Raw genomic sequence first — 17,834 nt, 5'->3', positions numbered from 1 at the left:
ACTTTCTGGTTGATCAGCAGTGTGTGCGTGTGTGCGTGCGTGCGTATGTGCGTGTGTGTGAGCATGCACGTGTATGTGTGTTCCAGCAAAGCAGATATGCCAAGTAACGACAAATATTACTAAGGATATTACATTTTAAGTGTGTTTAAGCTGTTATAATGAATTATCTTTTCAACAAATCAGTACTTTAATTAATGACTGGTTACTGATCAGTATTCAGGAAGAATCATCTCTTAAAGAGGCACCATTTATTTGTTTGTTTGGGATGTTGAAACAGAGAATAATGCATATTACACATTAGAAGCTGCAATTTCCAAGGGTTCAGTATTCGCCTGATCTTCCGTGAGTGAACCTGTAACAAGACTGGTAGAAGCATGGTGATTTAAAAGTTAGGACTGAAAGGGCCATTCAATCTGTGAGAGAAGCCCTCTGTCTCTGCAGAAAATCCATTATGACCACAGGTGTTTTTGTGCCATTCTATCCCAATGGTGGGCATGACCGAAAAGGTAATTGTACAATAATAGTATTTTTAATATTAATTTCTATAGGATTTAACACTTGGTCCTTATACATCTGCCTATTAGAAGCATAGCAACAGTCAATGAAAAGATTATAACCACAGAAAAATTACAGAAGAATATTCAAAAAACATTGACGGTTCAGCCAATGATGAATCTACATCTACATATCTGTATTTAAAGTATGTTTATAGGGTTTGTGTCTTCCCCATTTTATGTCAACTTCATAATAATTAAAATTAATGAAAATACTTTCAAGTAAAAGTTGTGGGAGGGGGAAATTGGTCATTATTTAAGCAATAAAGCAAGAGGGGTTGTGGCACAAGAGAGATTTTTAGGCACCACACAAGGTGGAGTGCTTAGACACATCGCCATATTGGCAATCACAAACCCCTGAGATGCCTATTGCTTTATACACCGGGAAATTAGAGCAGTAAAATGTGTTGTGATGTCCTACCCGTGGTATATGGTCTAATACAACGGCAATCAGCAAATCAGCATTCAGGATTCAAACCACCCTGTTAATACATTTATTTTATATATCTAAACTGGGTTGCGCTTGTCATGTCAAAATGTAGCTACAGTATCACTATTGGAACGCACTGTCAAAATACATTAAACATAAATGGTTTTCATGAAAAAGGTGGATTGTATTTAAATGTTAATTAGACTTTATCGAAACAAGGGTATGTAAATCATAAAATCATTAGGAACCTCTTAACAGCTGAGGGTATGCGTTTCAATATGCTTTTGTGGCCGGAAAGTTCATGGTGTGCGCTACACATGCTTGTTTCATTATAATAGTATAGGTCAAATTAGGTCTGTCATTGGTTCACTAGACTACTGTCCATGTTCGAGGAGAAAAATTAAGGCTAGTCCTGGACTAAAATCTTAATGGAGCTACGTATTTCAGTCCAGGGCTAGGCATATTCTGTCTCCTCGAAACAACTATATATTTTTTGAAACATGACAATTCAGATGCCTGTGTATGTGTTTTTATAAGACGTTGGCAATCTTGCGTGAACAAGGTGATTTACTCACTCTTATCGGTGGATTGGAAAACCAAAGTTAACTCGTAACTCTGAAATGCGACGGCGTAATTCTCGTTCGTTGCAGCAGATGGCAGCAGATTTCTGTTTTGGACTCGTGTATGGCGCTGTCCAAGGGGCTTGAAAAACCGCGCACAGCATTTATTGGGAGCACGAGTCTATATTTCTATCACATCAGGAATTAGATATTTTTTTATAAATACATTAAAATCACTACACATGTTGTATCACACTTAAATATTAATAGTGTTTCCTGTTCTGTTGTCATCTGTTGAAGATAATTAATCATCCTGTATTTCAATGTTCGATGAGATGAAACGCGTAAATATAAATCGAGTACGCTAAAGGAAAAAACATTTGACAAAGAAATAGTGCAGAAAACTACTTTATTGCATAATCTGTCAATAATCGATGGCATAACCTATAGCCCAAAGATGAACCGTTTCTACGAGACAAAAAGTAGATAACAAACAAGTGGAAAATAGAGAAGTCCCGCTCTTTATGTGTCGTCTGCAACCACCGAAACAACACACTGCCGGGGAGAGAAGAGCTACAAAACTCCGAGCCGAACACATCGCGGTCTGACGTATACCTGCCGCTGCTGGTATAAATGAATTCACGTCGTCACCAGGCGCATATGATTCGCAGGACCAGTAAGCGCCCCGGCCGAGAACACACACATGCACTCACGCGGACACACACACAGCAATCTGCGTCATGCGTCCCGGGAACAAGGGAACAGGCACGGGAACTCCGATGGACCCCGGTAGTACCCACACCGGCACCAGCACTAGGGACTGACCGAGCATCGAATTTCCCCTTTTGGTTCCCCCGTCCTGTCCTACCAGGCGCACGGTGTGTGTCTCGGTACCAGACGAACTATGGATTTTATCAACAATGGCAGTGATAATAGCAATACAACAGCCGCATTCCCCGACGTCAGAGATGCCATTCAAGAGTGGGGTGACAATGAGAACGCAACGGGGTCGGGAAGTGTTCCCGAGCTGGAGCTGAGTTACCAGGTGGTCACATCTTTGCTGCTCGGTGCGCTCATCCTCTGTTCCATATTCGGCAACGCGTGCGTCGTCGCAGCAATCGCGCTGGAGAGGTCACTCCAGAATGTGGCCAACTACCTGATCGGCTCGCTAGCCGTCACGGACCTCATGGTATCGGTTCTGGTACTACCTATGGCGGCCCTCTACCAAGTCCTGAACAAATGGACCCTAGGACAGGAGATATGTGATATATTCATCTCTCTAGATGTTTTGTGCTGCACCTCGTCCATTTTGCATCTGTGCGCAATAGCACTGGACAGGTACTGGGCTATCACGGATCCAATAGACTATGTTAACAAACGGACACCCAAGCGAGCCGTGCTGCTGATCAGCTTGACTTGGCTGATTGGGTTTTCGATCTCTATCCCACCCATGCTAGGGTGGAGAAAAGCCGAGGACAGGGCGAACCAGGATGCCTGCACCATCAGCAAGGACCCGGGCTACACTATCTACTCCACGTTCGGGGCTTTTTACATCCCGCTCATCCTCATGCTAGTCCTTTACGGGCGGATATTCAAGGCAGCCAGGTTCCAAGTTTGGAAAACTGTCAAGAAAACGGAAAAGGCGAAAGTGTCAGACAAGTGCTTGGCTGTGTCACCGGCTATTTTCCATAAGAAGATCAACGGAGAGACGGGAGGGAAGAACTGGAAACGCAGTGTGGAACCTACATTGAACTCCCCGTGCATAAACGGCGCGGTGAAGCACGGGGTGGACGCCGAGTCGTTGGAGATCATCGAAGTTACTTACAGTTCTAAGAATCATCTTCCTCTGCCAAACACTCCACAGTCCACACGTGATTTCGAGAACCGGAATGAAAAGAACGCAGAAGCTAAGAGAAAAATAGCTCTGGCCAGGGAGCGGAAAACTGTAAAGACGCTCGGTATAATAATGGGGACTTTTATTTTCTGCTGGCTGCCGTTTTTCATCGTTGCGCTGGTCTTGCCTTTCTGTTCAGAGAGCTGTTACATGCCAGGGTGGCTGGGCGACGTCATCAACTGGCTGGGCTATTCGAACTCTCTCCTAAACCCTATCATTTATGCCTACTTTAACAAAGACTTCCAAAGTGCTTTCAAAAAGATCATAAGATGCAAATTCCACAGACCGTGAGCCAGCCGTTCATTCGTAAAGTGTTAAGGTTGACTTCATTTCAGTGGAGTTTATGAAACGAAAAGAAGCAACATGTTATATTCAGGGACTGTCTCAACGCTACGGTGTGAATTAGAAACAAATTAGCCTGTTCATATACATTGAAACGTGGAGAGAGATAAGCAGTATATTTGTATATGCGCTTTAGGCTGCACCCGTGTAGAATATTCAATGTTGTAGATATCTACGAAGCATCATTGTATTTCCATGCAAGACGAGTCATTCAAATACAATGTAATGAATTCATGCATTCCATCCAAGAGACTCGAGCGACGACGAGCGCGCTAGGGTTTCCGTTCTACATCATACGAGCTTTGTAGCCCTGAAACAATAAAAATCAAAATTCTGCAAATTCTGCGTGTAACTTACACTCTTTACGCACAGACACAACATTATACTTTCAAAGACAGCTCAAAAAGGCTAGGAAGGAAACGTTTATTTTGAGTTTGCATTATTTTAATTATGTTATTCTGGAACAAACGTTTTCGGACAATTACGCACGGACAGCGAATTACGCAGTAGGCTTTTACGCGATGTAAAATAAAGTATAGATCAGATGGTTACAGTAAGATACATAATATAATATTTAATATATTGCTCACGTTGTATACTGTAATTGATGGAATGCCAGAGATGCACAGTTAAATGGTATCCAACATAAACTGGTTAAGTTGATCGCCTGTCAACTCCATTGAAAGCAAAATAAGGATGTAGGCCCCACTTATAAACACGCACACACGCACGCATGGTTGCATAGTATTATGCCAATGGTAGGTTACCAGAGCTATAGCTGTAAATGTTACAACAAGGAAATCGAGAAAGGTTGACTTGCACTAAAGAGCCTAAATTCACACAAAAAACATTGTATGGATTCTAACCACAGAGGTATTAGCTAGAAGACATTTTTTGAATTACTTTTAAACAAAAAACGGGTCCATGCTGACGTCAAGGAACTATCATAAATGTAACGATCTCAAAAAAAAGAAGCAATATTTAACGTAAATAATTTCCAATGATTTCTGTGTTTATTTGGAGGAATTAAAGCATATATAGGTTTGTATGCTAATGCTGAATGGCAAAACAGAAACGTTGTAATTAGTAGTTCAAGTTTTTGATGAGGACACGACATCGTTTTTGATCCTTGAAATATATTGATATGGAGTCACTTAAGCTTTGCCCTCAGGGCGGCAAGGCAACCACTGCAACTCAACAAAACAAAATGTAAATACATAACTAGATTCCAGTCAGTGAATCTACTGCATATCCAGTGAAGTTTCATCTTCCAGATGCAGCAGGAACGGAGTTACCAATACTGATTACCAATACTGATCCAGAGAAAGAGCTAGAAGTCTGATGACACCACCAGTTCATGATTGGCTGTCATAGATCGGTCTGATTAGCTCAGCTGCCCATTTCTCAGTCTCTTGATGTCACAGGACTGAATTAAAAAATGGAACCCTTTTCATGATGTTATTCAAAACAGGAAAGACCTACACAAATAATTAAATGTGACTGTATGTGTGAACAGTTTTAAAATATACATTTTGAGGTCCATGTAAACCATTTACTTGGTGTTAAAATATGTTAATAAAAAGAAAGTGTTAGCTGTTTCATGGAAAGTGTCATTTTGGTCTAAATATGTTAGCACTGTCAGGGTTGAAATTACCTAGAAACACTTTTGGAATCATCAACTCTTTATGGCACATGCAGTGAAAAAAAATCATGGAAATAACCAAACAACAAACAGGGAAGGGTTTTGTATTATCTAGGCGGCACAGCTGTTGGGCGAATCCTTATATCAATAGACTGGGCAGCAGGTAGCGACCATATTGTAAGTGAAGGTGGTAGACGAGCTCAGTGGAACGTTTGTTCTCCCCCTTAACTTAAACTACAAGAACGTTGTACAGTAAATCAAAGCAGTGGAGTAACTTCACCTAACTCAGGGTTTTATGCCCTGACCGTGTAATTGCCTTCCGGGTTAATTGATTGCAGGATGTCTTCCTCGTGCCACTACTTGAGATGCCAACATTATGGGAATTCAAGCTGATTGGAATCCCACAGCTCAAAGGCTGGTCAGTGATGCAAGGGGAGAGTTAGATCTTTATCAGCAGTGGTCGGGGTCATGCAGGAAATGCATACAACAGAATAGGAGAACTCATAGGATGGGAAATGCTCAAACGTTGCTTTTTCCATTAGCAATGAGGCTAAAGGATGAAGCTCATTAATATCTGGAGCGTATTTTCTTAAATATAAACCACTGCCCCCCCATTATCCCTCTTTAATTAGGGACTGATTGGTTCCCAGGTTGGTGCAATTAATGATTAGGTAGAAGAGAATAGAAGCAGTACTCCAGACCTTATAAGGGTTGAATACGCCTGATATGTATATGATCTGTATATCATCGCCTTTGGACATCAGATTAATATAGGCTAGAGTATGCTGTGATTATGACTAAAGAGAAAGAGGGACAGACAGAGTGAGATGAGGGAGTGAAAGAGAGGGAGAAGATGGAGGGAGAGGAAGATTGAATAGCTGGTCCTTTTATATGGATTATTACAGTACATATTGAGCACCAGGTACTCCATCCTCTCTGTAGGTGTTATATATCTGTCATGGTGCTTGTCACCCCCCCACCCATTTCCCAATCTCTTCCTCTATCTCTCTCTCACTCCGTCCCTCTGTCTTCTCTCCTTCCCTCACTCTCCCCATCTCTTCTGTCTCTCCCTCTCGGCCTGCGGTTCTGTCTGTCCAAACATGACACATGCTCATGACAAAGTAGCACCAAACTACTTCTGACAGGCAGGGATGAGAGATTTGGGCTTTTCCCCTGTAAAGGTCAGCCCGGTGGAGTCAGAAACAAACCCGTATTATTTCTATTCAAACGATTCAAGAGGCCTGATTGGCACGGGAAATATACACTGTGTGAACATTGCTCAAGTACAATAAACAAATTCACACAAATTCATACATTTTACCCACACCTTTCAAAAGAGAGAGAAGTTTGAAATGCAAAATGGAAAGTATATGTACAGTAGATGATAAAAAGATAAAAAATAATTATATGTCTTGGCTATTGGTCGATACACTGAACCTAATAAAAATGGAAAGGGCATTTTATAAATGAAGATGAAATGTCTCACACACTAATTAAACTACTTACGCTATACAAACTCCTCTACCTCCACTAGGGCCGTCTTCACTTGGCTGTGTGCCAGAACGCGTCTCTGAACAACTGATAAAAATGCTGTATTGGTATGAATCTATAGTTTTAATATCAACATGGGTCATTGATCTTTTCTTGCCCGTTTACATCTAACTAATGCCCTTGTTTTTTTTGTCCAGGGTCCCAGGTTGAGTCAGCAAAAAGTCAGTTTTCACTTAGCCAAACAGTAACATCAGTGAAGGCACATTTTTCGAGGGTGTGCTTTACAATGTTTTGAGGGGGGCTGGTCTGTGGACTTTGATTTTGTAACAAATTGCAGGTTCGGTCCTGCAAAAGAAATTAATAGGCACACATCCGTCTTTGACTGTTTCAAAATAGCAATATACAAACAAGGACTACCAGAGATCTTATGTAAACAATAAGGACCTGAAGAGATCTTCTGTAAACCTTTAAAGGACTTAAGGAGATCCTGTAAGCACTAAGGCCTTGAGGAGATCTTGTGTAAATACTAAAGGACTTAAGGAGATCTGGTTTAAACAGTAAAGGACCTGAGCAGATTCTGTGTAAGCACTAAAGCCTGTCACAGACCCTTCAAGTCCAGACATACATGGCACAAAAAGTTACATGAAAAAAAGATTCCTCAGAGAAGTATTGGACCTCCACTTTGTTCAAACACATGTATTTCAACCCTCTGGCAAAAGATGCCAATCACTAAACTAGTTCAAAGACCAGACTCTCTTTTTGGCGGTTGCCTTTTCCGTTTCCTTGGGGGATCATTTCCTTTGTAGCCAAAACCTGGACACGGGGGAAAAACTGAGCAATGAAAGTAGAGGTGGCAGAATACAAAACAGTGACTCTGTGACACAAGTTAAATCAAAACCACTCAAAACAAAACAGCCACCTCTGATCCTGCCTAAGGCCAGTGGATTATTTAGCAGTAAGTGTTCTGGGCGTTGAATGATGAGAGAGGATTGTGAGCAGAGGAAACATCGGCAGGTAGATAAGGCATCGTTTGCTGGAAGCAGAAAGGTGTTTGGATTATGTTTAGTCACTAAACACACACACACACGTCCATGCATTGGTTTGCGTTACCCCTTTGAGTCAGCCTCTGGCATTGGCACTCAAACAAAGCTAAGTTAAAACCAAGAACTAAGTTACAGCTGCTCTCTCTCCTTCATGTCTCTCTCTCTCTGTCTTCATGTCTCCCTCATTCATGCTTCTCTCTCTCTGTCTTCATGTTTTTCTCACTGTCTTCATGTTTTTCTCTCTGTCTTCATGTCTCTATCTGTCTTCATGTCTCCCTCATTCATGCTTCTCTCTCTCTGTCTTTGTGTTTTTCTCACTGTCTTCATGTTTTTCTCTCTGTCTTCATGTCTCTATCTGTCTTCATGTCTTTCTGTTTTCATGTCTCTCTCTCTCTTCATGTCTCTCTTTATGTATCTCCAAGTGTTTATCTAATGTACACTTCAGTGTCAACCATGATGATGTATATGCAGGGTTTACTAGAAGCAACAGTCTACAGTTTTTTGAGTGTGGGGACAAACAGATTCAGTACCCACACAGGGGACAGACAGGAGGCAGACAAGTCGGAATGCGGACAATCGTGACCTCCCAGCAGCGGGGGGATGAGGGTTTAGCTCTGCTGAGGGGCAGCGCTCCGGAGGAGGTGATGAAGGAAAAGAGATGGGAGCTGGGGCAAGCGGTGGCGAGCAGCCCTCAGAGACAGCCAGTGGGGCCCGGAGATAGCATCCCAAGTAAGTGTTGCCTGTCATCTGTCATTAGGGCCAGAGTGTGGGTAGAAGGGCAGGGTGAGGCAGAGGAAATCATTGTGCCAAGAGAGGAGTAGGAGGAGAACTGGGAAGGTGAGTCAGAGGGAGAAGAGAGTGATGTGGAGGGGCACACTTTTGCTATAAGGAAACGGTCTGCCTCCTAACAGGGGCAAAATGGAGAGAGTTCCTCTTGGTTCTAGATTATGTGTAAGGTAGTTGCAAAAGGCTGAGACTCTTAGTGCCCTCTTTGGGTTTAAGCTGAGAAAATGGGTCACAGCAGTGCATAAGGACTTGGGACTCACTGTTTTAATGGACACACCTAGCACAGCCAACGAACGACTGGTCACATAGCTCATTTCCAGATCATCTCTGGGTTTCTTCTGAGATTCCAACACTACTAGTTTTTTCTGGTTTTTTTTGGGGGGGTGGGGGGTTAGGGCATTTGATATTCAGTGCATTTGGGAAGTATTCAGACACTTTGACTTCCCACATTTTGTTCTTATCTATCAAATGTATTTTATTTCAGCAGTTGTCACAAAGTGCTTATGAACATACATAGAGTTGATGCACAGTGGATAGGAAAACCTCCCTTGTAGGGTTGAAGGTTAGGTATTAACCTAGAAAGGAACCAGATTGTGTGGGGTGGCCAGTCCCCTTATAAGAGCACATTGCCTATTGGGCGACATCTATGCTTTTGCATGGTCAGAAGATGAACGGGTGGGGCGGTGTCATGGCAGCCGTTTAACTACCAACCCTAAGAATAATAGCAAAACTAGTATAACAGAAATATAGTCTGTCAGTGTCAGTGAACATACCACAGCTATTGCCACTCCACCTACGAGTATTTAATTTAAATGTTCCTCTTCATTTATTAGTTAATACAATTTGGAGATTTTATGTTTGTGGAGAAGGACGTTCAACTCTGATCTCTGCTTCCTCAAGACACCATTAATGCTCCTCTGTGGCCATGTCTTTTTGTCTTGCTTTTTCTACGCCAAATTTGAAGTCTGACACCTTGGGAGTTATTCTGCAAACTTGTATTCTCCTTTTAGACCCAAATAGAAGTGTTGTGTATTCTGTGTTTTGTTTCCTATTTCCAATTTGTCAAATAGGAACATCTCGATTCTGTGTTCAGTGTGTGTTTGGATAACAAGGTTAAGTTTTAAGAGGTGACTATTCAGACTTAATGTCTTGGGTTTCCATTGCTTTGTATTGTAGTGATGTTCTCAGGTTACTTTTATGTCTTTATTTTCCATCTGCCTCTGACTTTGCTGATTGCTAATTAAGTAGTGTATTTTCCAGTATTGAGGTGCGAGTTTGTCCCACATAGCTATCTTAAAATGTATGCACTGCCTCTATGTCACTCCGGATAAGTGTCAGCTAAATAAGCAAATTCTAAATCAATGGGGCCCAAGTGTATTTTACTTTAAAAACTAGAAATAATTGGTAATATCTCCCTATCTGTCTTTGTGTGTGTCTCTCTCCCCCTTATCTTTTCTCTATCTTTCCCTAACTCGCTCCGTCTGTATCTCTGTATCACTCGCTCTAAAATCTAGTCATGATAACTAATAAAAGAGCTTCAATCGTCTACAACATACTCGAAAACACACCTTCAATCAATGTGCTACTGTCATTTTAGCAACCAAGAATATGCATTTCTCCCCAAATATTTGTAATTGTTGAAATTATGTGCAATTTTCTCTCTCTGTTTCTAACACGAAAACATCCCCATTTGAAACATTTGTCCATGTGAGACTACATTCTCTGAATCCAAATAGGATTACAGATGACAGTTCACTAGCTAAACCTTGAGTAATGACATGTACGATTGTGGGATCGTTAACGTGCTACACGCTGCCTGCTGTTACCTACCTGGCTACCTGCCAAACTTTTTTAGAATTTACTCTATATAAACTAATTGGTCAAATTCTACTTTAAAAGTTTACCAATGCCATATTTTTCATCTGTTGACCTCTTACCCAACTTTACTACACCGGGACACTTTTTGTACATAATTAACAGAATTACTCACCCCTGAACACCAGAGGCTAAGTATCATTAAAATGTCATATCATTGTAATTGTTGTAGCTACAACACGGAGAACTATCGTCTTCAGGTAAAGATATCAGAGTTAGAGGCTCGGCTTCTGACGCAAATGTCAGGCAAGGATTATGTTAGTGTAGAAATAGAAAAAACTGCGTCTGTGCCACCAGGAAGAAACGATAGTCTTGTTACCCCCTCGGCACAGCTCCTGTAGCCGGGCAAGAACTTTCCCTTGGTCACTGGGAAGAAATGCCGTTGACCAGTTTAACCTGAGTCGTTGCTAAATCCAACAGACTTTCAACAGGTTTTCCCCACTGGAGTCGGAGTCAATGCCCGAGCTGTCTTCGGAGGGGAATGATCGGCAGGCATGTTCTACTGGTGGCGTTGAAAAACTGGTCATCAGCGATTCCGTTACCCGCAGTATTAGACTAAAAAAATCAGCCGGTGATCGTTCATTGTTTACCGGGGGGCAGAGCAACCGACGTAGCCGCAAATCTGGGGCTGGTGCTAGCAAAGTGTAAAACTGGCAAGTATAGAGAGTACAGAGATATTGTTATTCACATTGATGAAACAGTCAGAGGTCATGAAGCAGAACATAGCATCAGCGTGTAAACTATCTAGAAAGATGTGTCGGCATCGAGTAATTGTCTCTGTCCCCCTCCCAGCTAGGGGTGGTGACGAGCTCTACAGCAGACTCGCTGGCTTAAAACGGAGTTCTGCCCATCGCAGGAGGTTGAGTTTGTAGATAACTGGCTCTCTTTTTGGGACTCTCCCAGAAATAGGGCCAGGCCTGATCTGCTTAGGAGCGACGGACTCCATCCCAGCTGGAGTGGTGCTCTTCTTTTATCTAGTAACATTGACAGGAGTCTCACTCCTATAGCCTCGCCATGAGATTGGGTGCAGGTCAGGCCGCAGGCTGTTAGCCAGCCTGCTTATCATAGTGGAGTCTGTCGATAGCACAGCCAGAATAGTTACTACAGTTTTACCTATTGCCACTGTGACTCGTTTCAGGCTGAGAAAAGTTAAACAAGGTAGTACTAACAAAAACAACCTTATTAAGATAAAGCCTTCCTCCACCTCGGTCACAAATAAAAATGAAAATGACTGTATCACCTCGCATCTCAAAATGGGACTCCTAAATGTTAGATCCCTTGGTCCAAAGGCAGTTGCACTAAATTAATTAATCTCTGATCAAAAACTGGATGTTATTGGTTTATGTGAAACGTGGCTAAAGCCAGATGAATTCATTGCCTTAAATGAGGCCTCTCCTCGATCGTGGCTATAGTGATCCTATCCCTCGTGCATCCTGAAAAGTAGGGGGTGTTGCTAATATTTATGACAGTAAATCTAAATTTACTCTTAAACACATGACTGATTTTCATTCTTTTGAAGTTTTACTCATGAAAGTTAACCAGGCTGATAAATCGTTTTACATAGCTATTATTTATAGGCCCCCTGGGCCATACACTATGTTCCTCAACGAGTTTCCAGAATTCTTGTCTAACCTTGTAGTCATGGCAGATAGTATTCACATTTTTTGCCGATGTCAATATTCATATGGAAAAGTCCAATGATCCTCTTCAAAAAGCCTTTGAAGCCATAACTGACTCAATGGGTTTTATCCAAAATGTCTCAGGTCCAACACATTGCCACAATCACACCTTAGATTTAGTCCTGTCACGAGAAATAGATATTGTAGATCTGATAATTTCTCCCCCAAATCCTGGATTATCGGATCACTGTCATATTACATTTACTGTTAAAACAAGAAATCCACTTGCTCCTCAAACAATGAGTTTCAAAACTGTACTATAAATTCTCGGACTACAAATAAATTCCTTGATATTCTTACAAGTTTGCTCATTAACAAAAAATCTGTTAACGATCAAATCGAGGATCTAAACTCAACACTGCGAAATACATTAGACACGGTTGCACCACTAAGAACAAAATAAACTTGCTCCCTGGTACACAGACAATACTAGAGCACTCAAGCAAGCCTACAGAAAATTGGAGCTCCACCAAGTTGGAAGTATTTAGACTAGCCTGGATAGACAGTACACTACCGAAAATCACTTACGTCTGCTCGATCAGCTTATTTCTCCAACCTGATTGAGGTGAACAAAAACAATCCAAAATTTCTCTTCGATACAGAAACAAAGTTAACCAAAAAGCAAAGCTCAAAAAGTGAAGTTGGTCTTCACTTAATTTGTAATGAATACATGAACTACTTTGATGAAAAGATCATCACCATTGGAAAACAAATAACTGACTCCTCCTTAAATAGTTATGGTCCTCAAAATCTCAGTTGTCCTAAAAATGTCCTGAACCTCCCTGACCAGGTGTCAATGGGGACACTTGAATTTTTTGATACCATATCGCTCGACACATTCACTAAATTTGTAATGAGTTCTAAACACACAAACTCTCAGACCCGATTCCAACAAAATTACTTTAAAGCTATTTCCTGTGCTAGGTCAGCAAATGTTGAAGATAATAAATTGCTCCCTTTCCTCCAGATGTGTACCAAACTCACTAAAAATAGCAGAACTTCTAAAAATCTAAAAATCTAATCTGCATCCCAACATATTAAACAATTATAGGCCAATATCAAACCTCCCATTCCTCTCAAAAATCTTAGAAAAATGTGTTTCCCAACAACTGAATGCCTTCCTGAAGACAAATAACATTTATGAAATGCTCCAGTCTAGTTTCAGATCCCATCATTGTACTGAGACTCCACTCGTGAAGGTAAGAAATGACCTTCTAATGGCCTCAGATAAAGGTTCCGCATCCGTTCTGTTGCTTCTTGATCTTAGTGCTGCTTTTGACACTTCTGATCACTCCCTTCTCTTAGAGAGACTGGAAACCCATATTGAGCTAGGTGGGCATGTTCTAACCTGGTTTCATTCTTATTTATCTGAAATATATCAGTTTGTTAGTGTGGATGCCACATCCTCTGACAAGTCAAAGGTATGCTTTGGTGTTCCTCAAGGCTCGGTTCTGGGCCCATTATTGGTCTCACTATATATGCTGCCTCTGGGCAATGTAATCCAAAATCACAATGTAAATTTTCAGTGTTATGCTGATGACACACAGTTATATATTTCAATGAAGCATAGAGAAGCCCCAAAATTAGCTAATTTGGAAGCATGTGTTTCAGATATTAGGAAGTGAATGACAGAGAACTTCTTGCTCATAAACTCAGGAAAAACAGAAATGCTTGTTTTAGGACCCAAGAAACAAAGAGCGTTGTTAGCAGATCTCACTGTGACCCTCGATGGCTGCATGGTCGTATCCCAAAAAACTGTAAGAAATCTCGGCGTTACCTTTGACCCTGACCTCTCCTGATGAACATATAAAATATGTCTCAAAAGTTGCTTATGTTCATTTTCGAAACATTGCAAAATATTTGAAACTTTCTTATCAAAAACTGATGCAGAAAAATGAATCCATGCTTTTGTTACTTCTAGACCTGTTTACTGCAATGCTCTTCTTTCCGGTTACCCTGACAAATCAATAAATAAACTTCAATTAGTGCTGCACAAGGATGCTAGAATCCTAACTAGAACAAAAAAATCTGAACACATTACTCCTGTACTAGCGTCCTTACACTGGCTGCCTGTTAGGGTTAGGGCTGATTTTAAGGTTTTACTGTTAACCTATAAATCAATACATGGACTTGCTCCTACTTACCTCGCTGAAATGATCCAGCCATACATACCTACACATAACCTACGATCACAAGATGCAGGCCTTTTTATTGTACCTAGAATTTCTAAACAAACAGGCGGAGGCAGGGCCTTTTCTCATAGAGCTCCACTACTGTTGAATGATCTTCCAATTAAGGTTAGAAATACAAACTCAGTGCAAACTTTCAAGTGTCTACTAAAAACTCATCTCTACCGCACGGGGGCGTGAAGGTGACCAGTAGGCTTGATACTCATTCAGGGTGATTGCGGTTGGTGGGTGTCCCTTTGGTTGATGCCTGGCTATGTGGGTGGATTGATTTCCTGCCTGTTTGGCCCTGTCCGGGGCCTCTGCCATTGTAAAAAGGGATTTATAAATACATTCGATTGATTAATTGATGTACGTGGAAGCCAAGTAATTTTTTGTTACACCTAAAGGTTATGCAGTCACTATCATCTCTGCAATCTTGCGTTACCGCTCTCCAAAACAATACAATTATCTCAGCCCTGCTGCGTGGATGTGAATTCTATTATATTACTGATAACAGTCTACAGTGCTTATCATCAAGATCTTGACGCAGAGCCCCAAGATGGAGTCTGAGACTGAAATAATTAAGCAGTGTTACAACCGCTCGCTTTGGAACACACACAAACACAGACACACGCACAGTGCAACAGTGGAACAGTTTCAGGCTGTTGCCTCTTAATTAAGGAAGCTTTGTTGATTTTCAGTGACACTGATTATTCCAAAAAAAAAAAAAAATGCTGTAACTGAGATCAAAACTCTGCGGAAATGGAGACAGAGAGCAAAGCATTGTCAGAAACCACAACATTTCTTCCATTCTCTTGCCTCATATTGCGAAGACAGAAACTAGCTTCACATCACAGAAAGATGTAGGAGAGGGCAAGGTTTGCCAGTGAGACACATTTTAAATTTGATCTACAGCTGAAACGACAATAAAAGAAGAAATGAGGTTTCCATAAGAGACATTTATGAATTCAAAGGGAATATCAGAAACCCTTTGAAGCTCAAGGTTTCTGGTTAAGACCTTCTAAAATGCAGATGTCTAAATGATGTTTATGTACAGGTGATTAAAAACCGATATGGATTCAATGTACGACTGTACAGCAACCAGCTGTGGTATAGTTTTATGAGTTTGCTCAACAAAGTGCATTGAACTGAAGGCTGTGGATCCACAGGAACATACCCACATCTGATTTACCCAGATCCGATCCAGCATCTGACTGGATATATCCTGATGATATGTAGTACATATTCTATATAATTCCCATTCACCTCAGGATGTGAGAAATACCCAAGACATAATAATATAATAATAATTGATCATTAGGCTTCCTGGATGAGATTTCTGTCACCTCCAAGGCTTGGAGAAACCCAGCGGCGGACAACAGTGAGTCGTCCAGGCTGCCCAGGCTACACTTCTGGAGGTCCCCTGACGTTTTTTCATTTTACAATATTCTTTTTTTAGGAAATCTTGCCCGAGGTGGCCAAAGAATAATTTGTGCCTGATCTTTCATAGTGATGGCCAGATTCTACCACCATACATACTCTCCTCTACTCTGCCAGGCTGAGTGTAATGCCAGGTGGTCAACTGTGGTTTGTCTCTTCACTCCACACATTAGGAAAATGATTGCCTTAACAGGTAAAGGATGTCCAGGACTTGTCCCCTCCAACAAATGGAGTCCCCTCTACAGTTATTAATATTATGGCCTCTAACTACTGCATTAAGTATCCGCAATCACAGATGGGACACAACTGGAATAAACTACTGCCTTTGACTACCTCAAGTATGAACACCCCTTCTATTCTGTCACATGTAAAGGAAACTTAATTCTGTGTGATCATAATTAGTGATAGGATGAAATTGGCACCTTTTTAATACACAGACTAATCTGTTCCTAAGCAACCCACAGAGACCATATCTTATAGGGAACTTCTCTCCAAGTTCCCTATAAGATAACATGTACCCACTAACATAGCAGATACCCTTGCAGCCCTCTGGGGCCTATTTAAATAAATAATTCTGACATTGAAGTATTTGTGTTGTCCAATAATTGACATGAGTAATTTAGCTGACGCTGTTATTCAGAGCGACCGTAAGCACAGACAATTTAAGAGCTATCTGAAACAACAGCACAGCTTAGTCTTGGTAGTGACTTAGCAGTCTAATCAATACATTTGTGAAAGTGGAGAGAAGACCATACAAATGATAAACATAATGAGCAGCTTACAAAAGACAACAGGCAAGGGTGGTGGCAGTGGAACTATTTTAAGTCATTAACGAAAAGGTATGTTTTCAGATGTTTTCTGAAGATGGGCAGAGGCACCTAGCCTCTAGCAGAAGCTGGTTCCATCATTGAGGTGCCGGGACAGAAGAGTTTTGACAGTGCCGATCTGGAATTACCCTGAAGGGGCAGGATGGCCAAGAGCCCACAGGTGGCTGAATGAAGAGCCTAGTTAAGGATGTAGGGTTTGAGCATTGGCTGAATGTAGGGAGAAGCCCCTTATGGCTCTGCAAGCAAGCACCATTGCCTTTACATTAAAAAAAAATACATTTCATACTAGGTGAGACAGACCAACAATATCATTCTCGTGCATTTCTGGGCTACAGTGCACACACTTTCAGGTCCCTGAATGACTCTGGAATTGAAACTGCCTGTCAATGTCTTCTTAGATTATTTGAACGACACTGCTTGTTAAGAAATTTCTTTTAAATAAATGTTTCACTTCTCAGACTCACACTCAAATTGTAAATGGGGAAAACTAATGGCTGTTCTACCTCTGAAAAACATAATCTCTGAAAAAGCTTGTAAATCCTGTTTTTCAGCCTCCTTATTGCCTCCTTATTGGCTATCATGAAAGAGAATAAATACTTGCATTAAATTAGACTTGACATGTAATGTGGTGCACATCCCTGGCCACTGAACAGAACCTAGCTCTTCCAAGGGAAACCTGGTGTTGGCTAATTGAAAAAGGCAAACCTCATCTACAGACAACTGAATTAAGGAAAACCATGAGATTATGTAGAATAACCTGTTAAAGGAGAACCATCATTTTGAAGAATTACAGTACCCAAACATTTGAAGACTTCCATCTGTTTTGGGGCATTAGGTATCAAGTAGAATATTGAAACTGTTGTCTCAGTCAAGGACTTGGTTTAAAGACCAGGCCTAAAATAATATGTAAGTTCCTTTGCAATTTGTAGGTTGAGCTACTATATAATGAACATGCAACAGTGTAATGTGTAGACATTTTGACTACCAGCTAATCATCATAGTATTTGTTGTAAATAGGATCAATATTTAAAAACAATACTATGAGCAGTGTTATTTTGTCAGATGATATGAAATATTCAAAGGTTTTCTAGCAGTCACTTGCT

At 41.1% G+C, this 17,834-nt stretch overlaps 1 protein-coding gene across 1 annotated transcript; it reads left to right on the top strand.

Annotated features, from left to right (window-relative positions):
* The first annotated feature begins 2,093 nt into the window (after positions 1-2,093).
* Positions 2,094-4,120, top strand: htr1aa (5-hydroxytryptamine (serotonin) receptor 1A a). Its single transcript, XM_010892442.4, has one exon. It carries the CDS (start codon positions 2,449-2,451, stop codon positions 3,727-3,729), a length of 1,281 nt encoding a protein of 426 aa, XP_010890744.3. The 5' UTR covers positions 2,094-2,448; the 3' UTR covers positions 3,730-4,120.
* The last annotated feature ends 13,714 nt before the right edge of the window (positions 4,121-17,834 follow it).

This window comes from Esox lucius, chromosome 13 (assembly GCF_011004845.1).
Source record: "Esox lucius isolate fEsoLuc1 chromosome 13, fEsoLuc1.pri, whole genome shotgun sequence".
NCBI classification, from domain to species: Eukaryota; Metazoa; Chordata; class Actinopteri; order Esociformes; family Esocidae; genus Esox; species Esox lucius.
The sequence above is the reverse complement of the archived record's forward strand: the minus strand, read 5'-3'. Positions and strand labels throughout refer to the sequence as shown.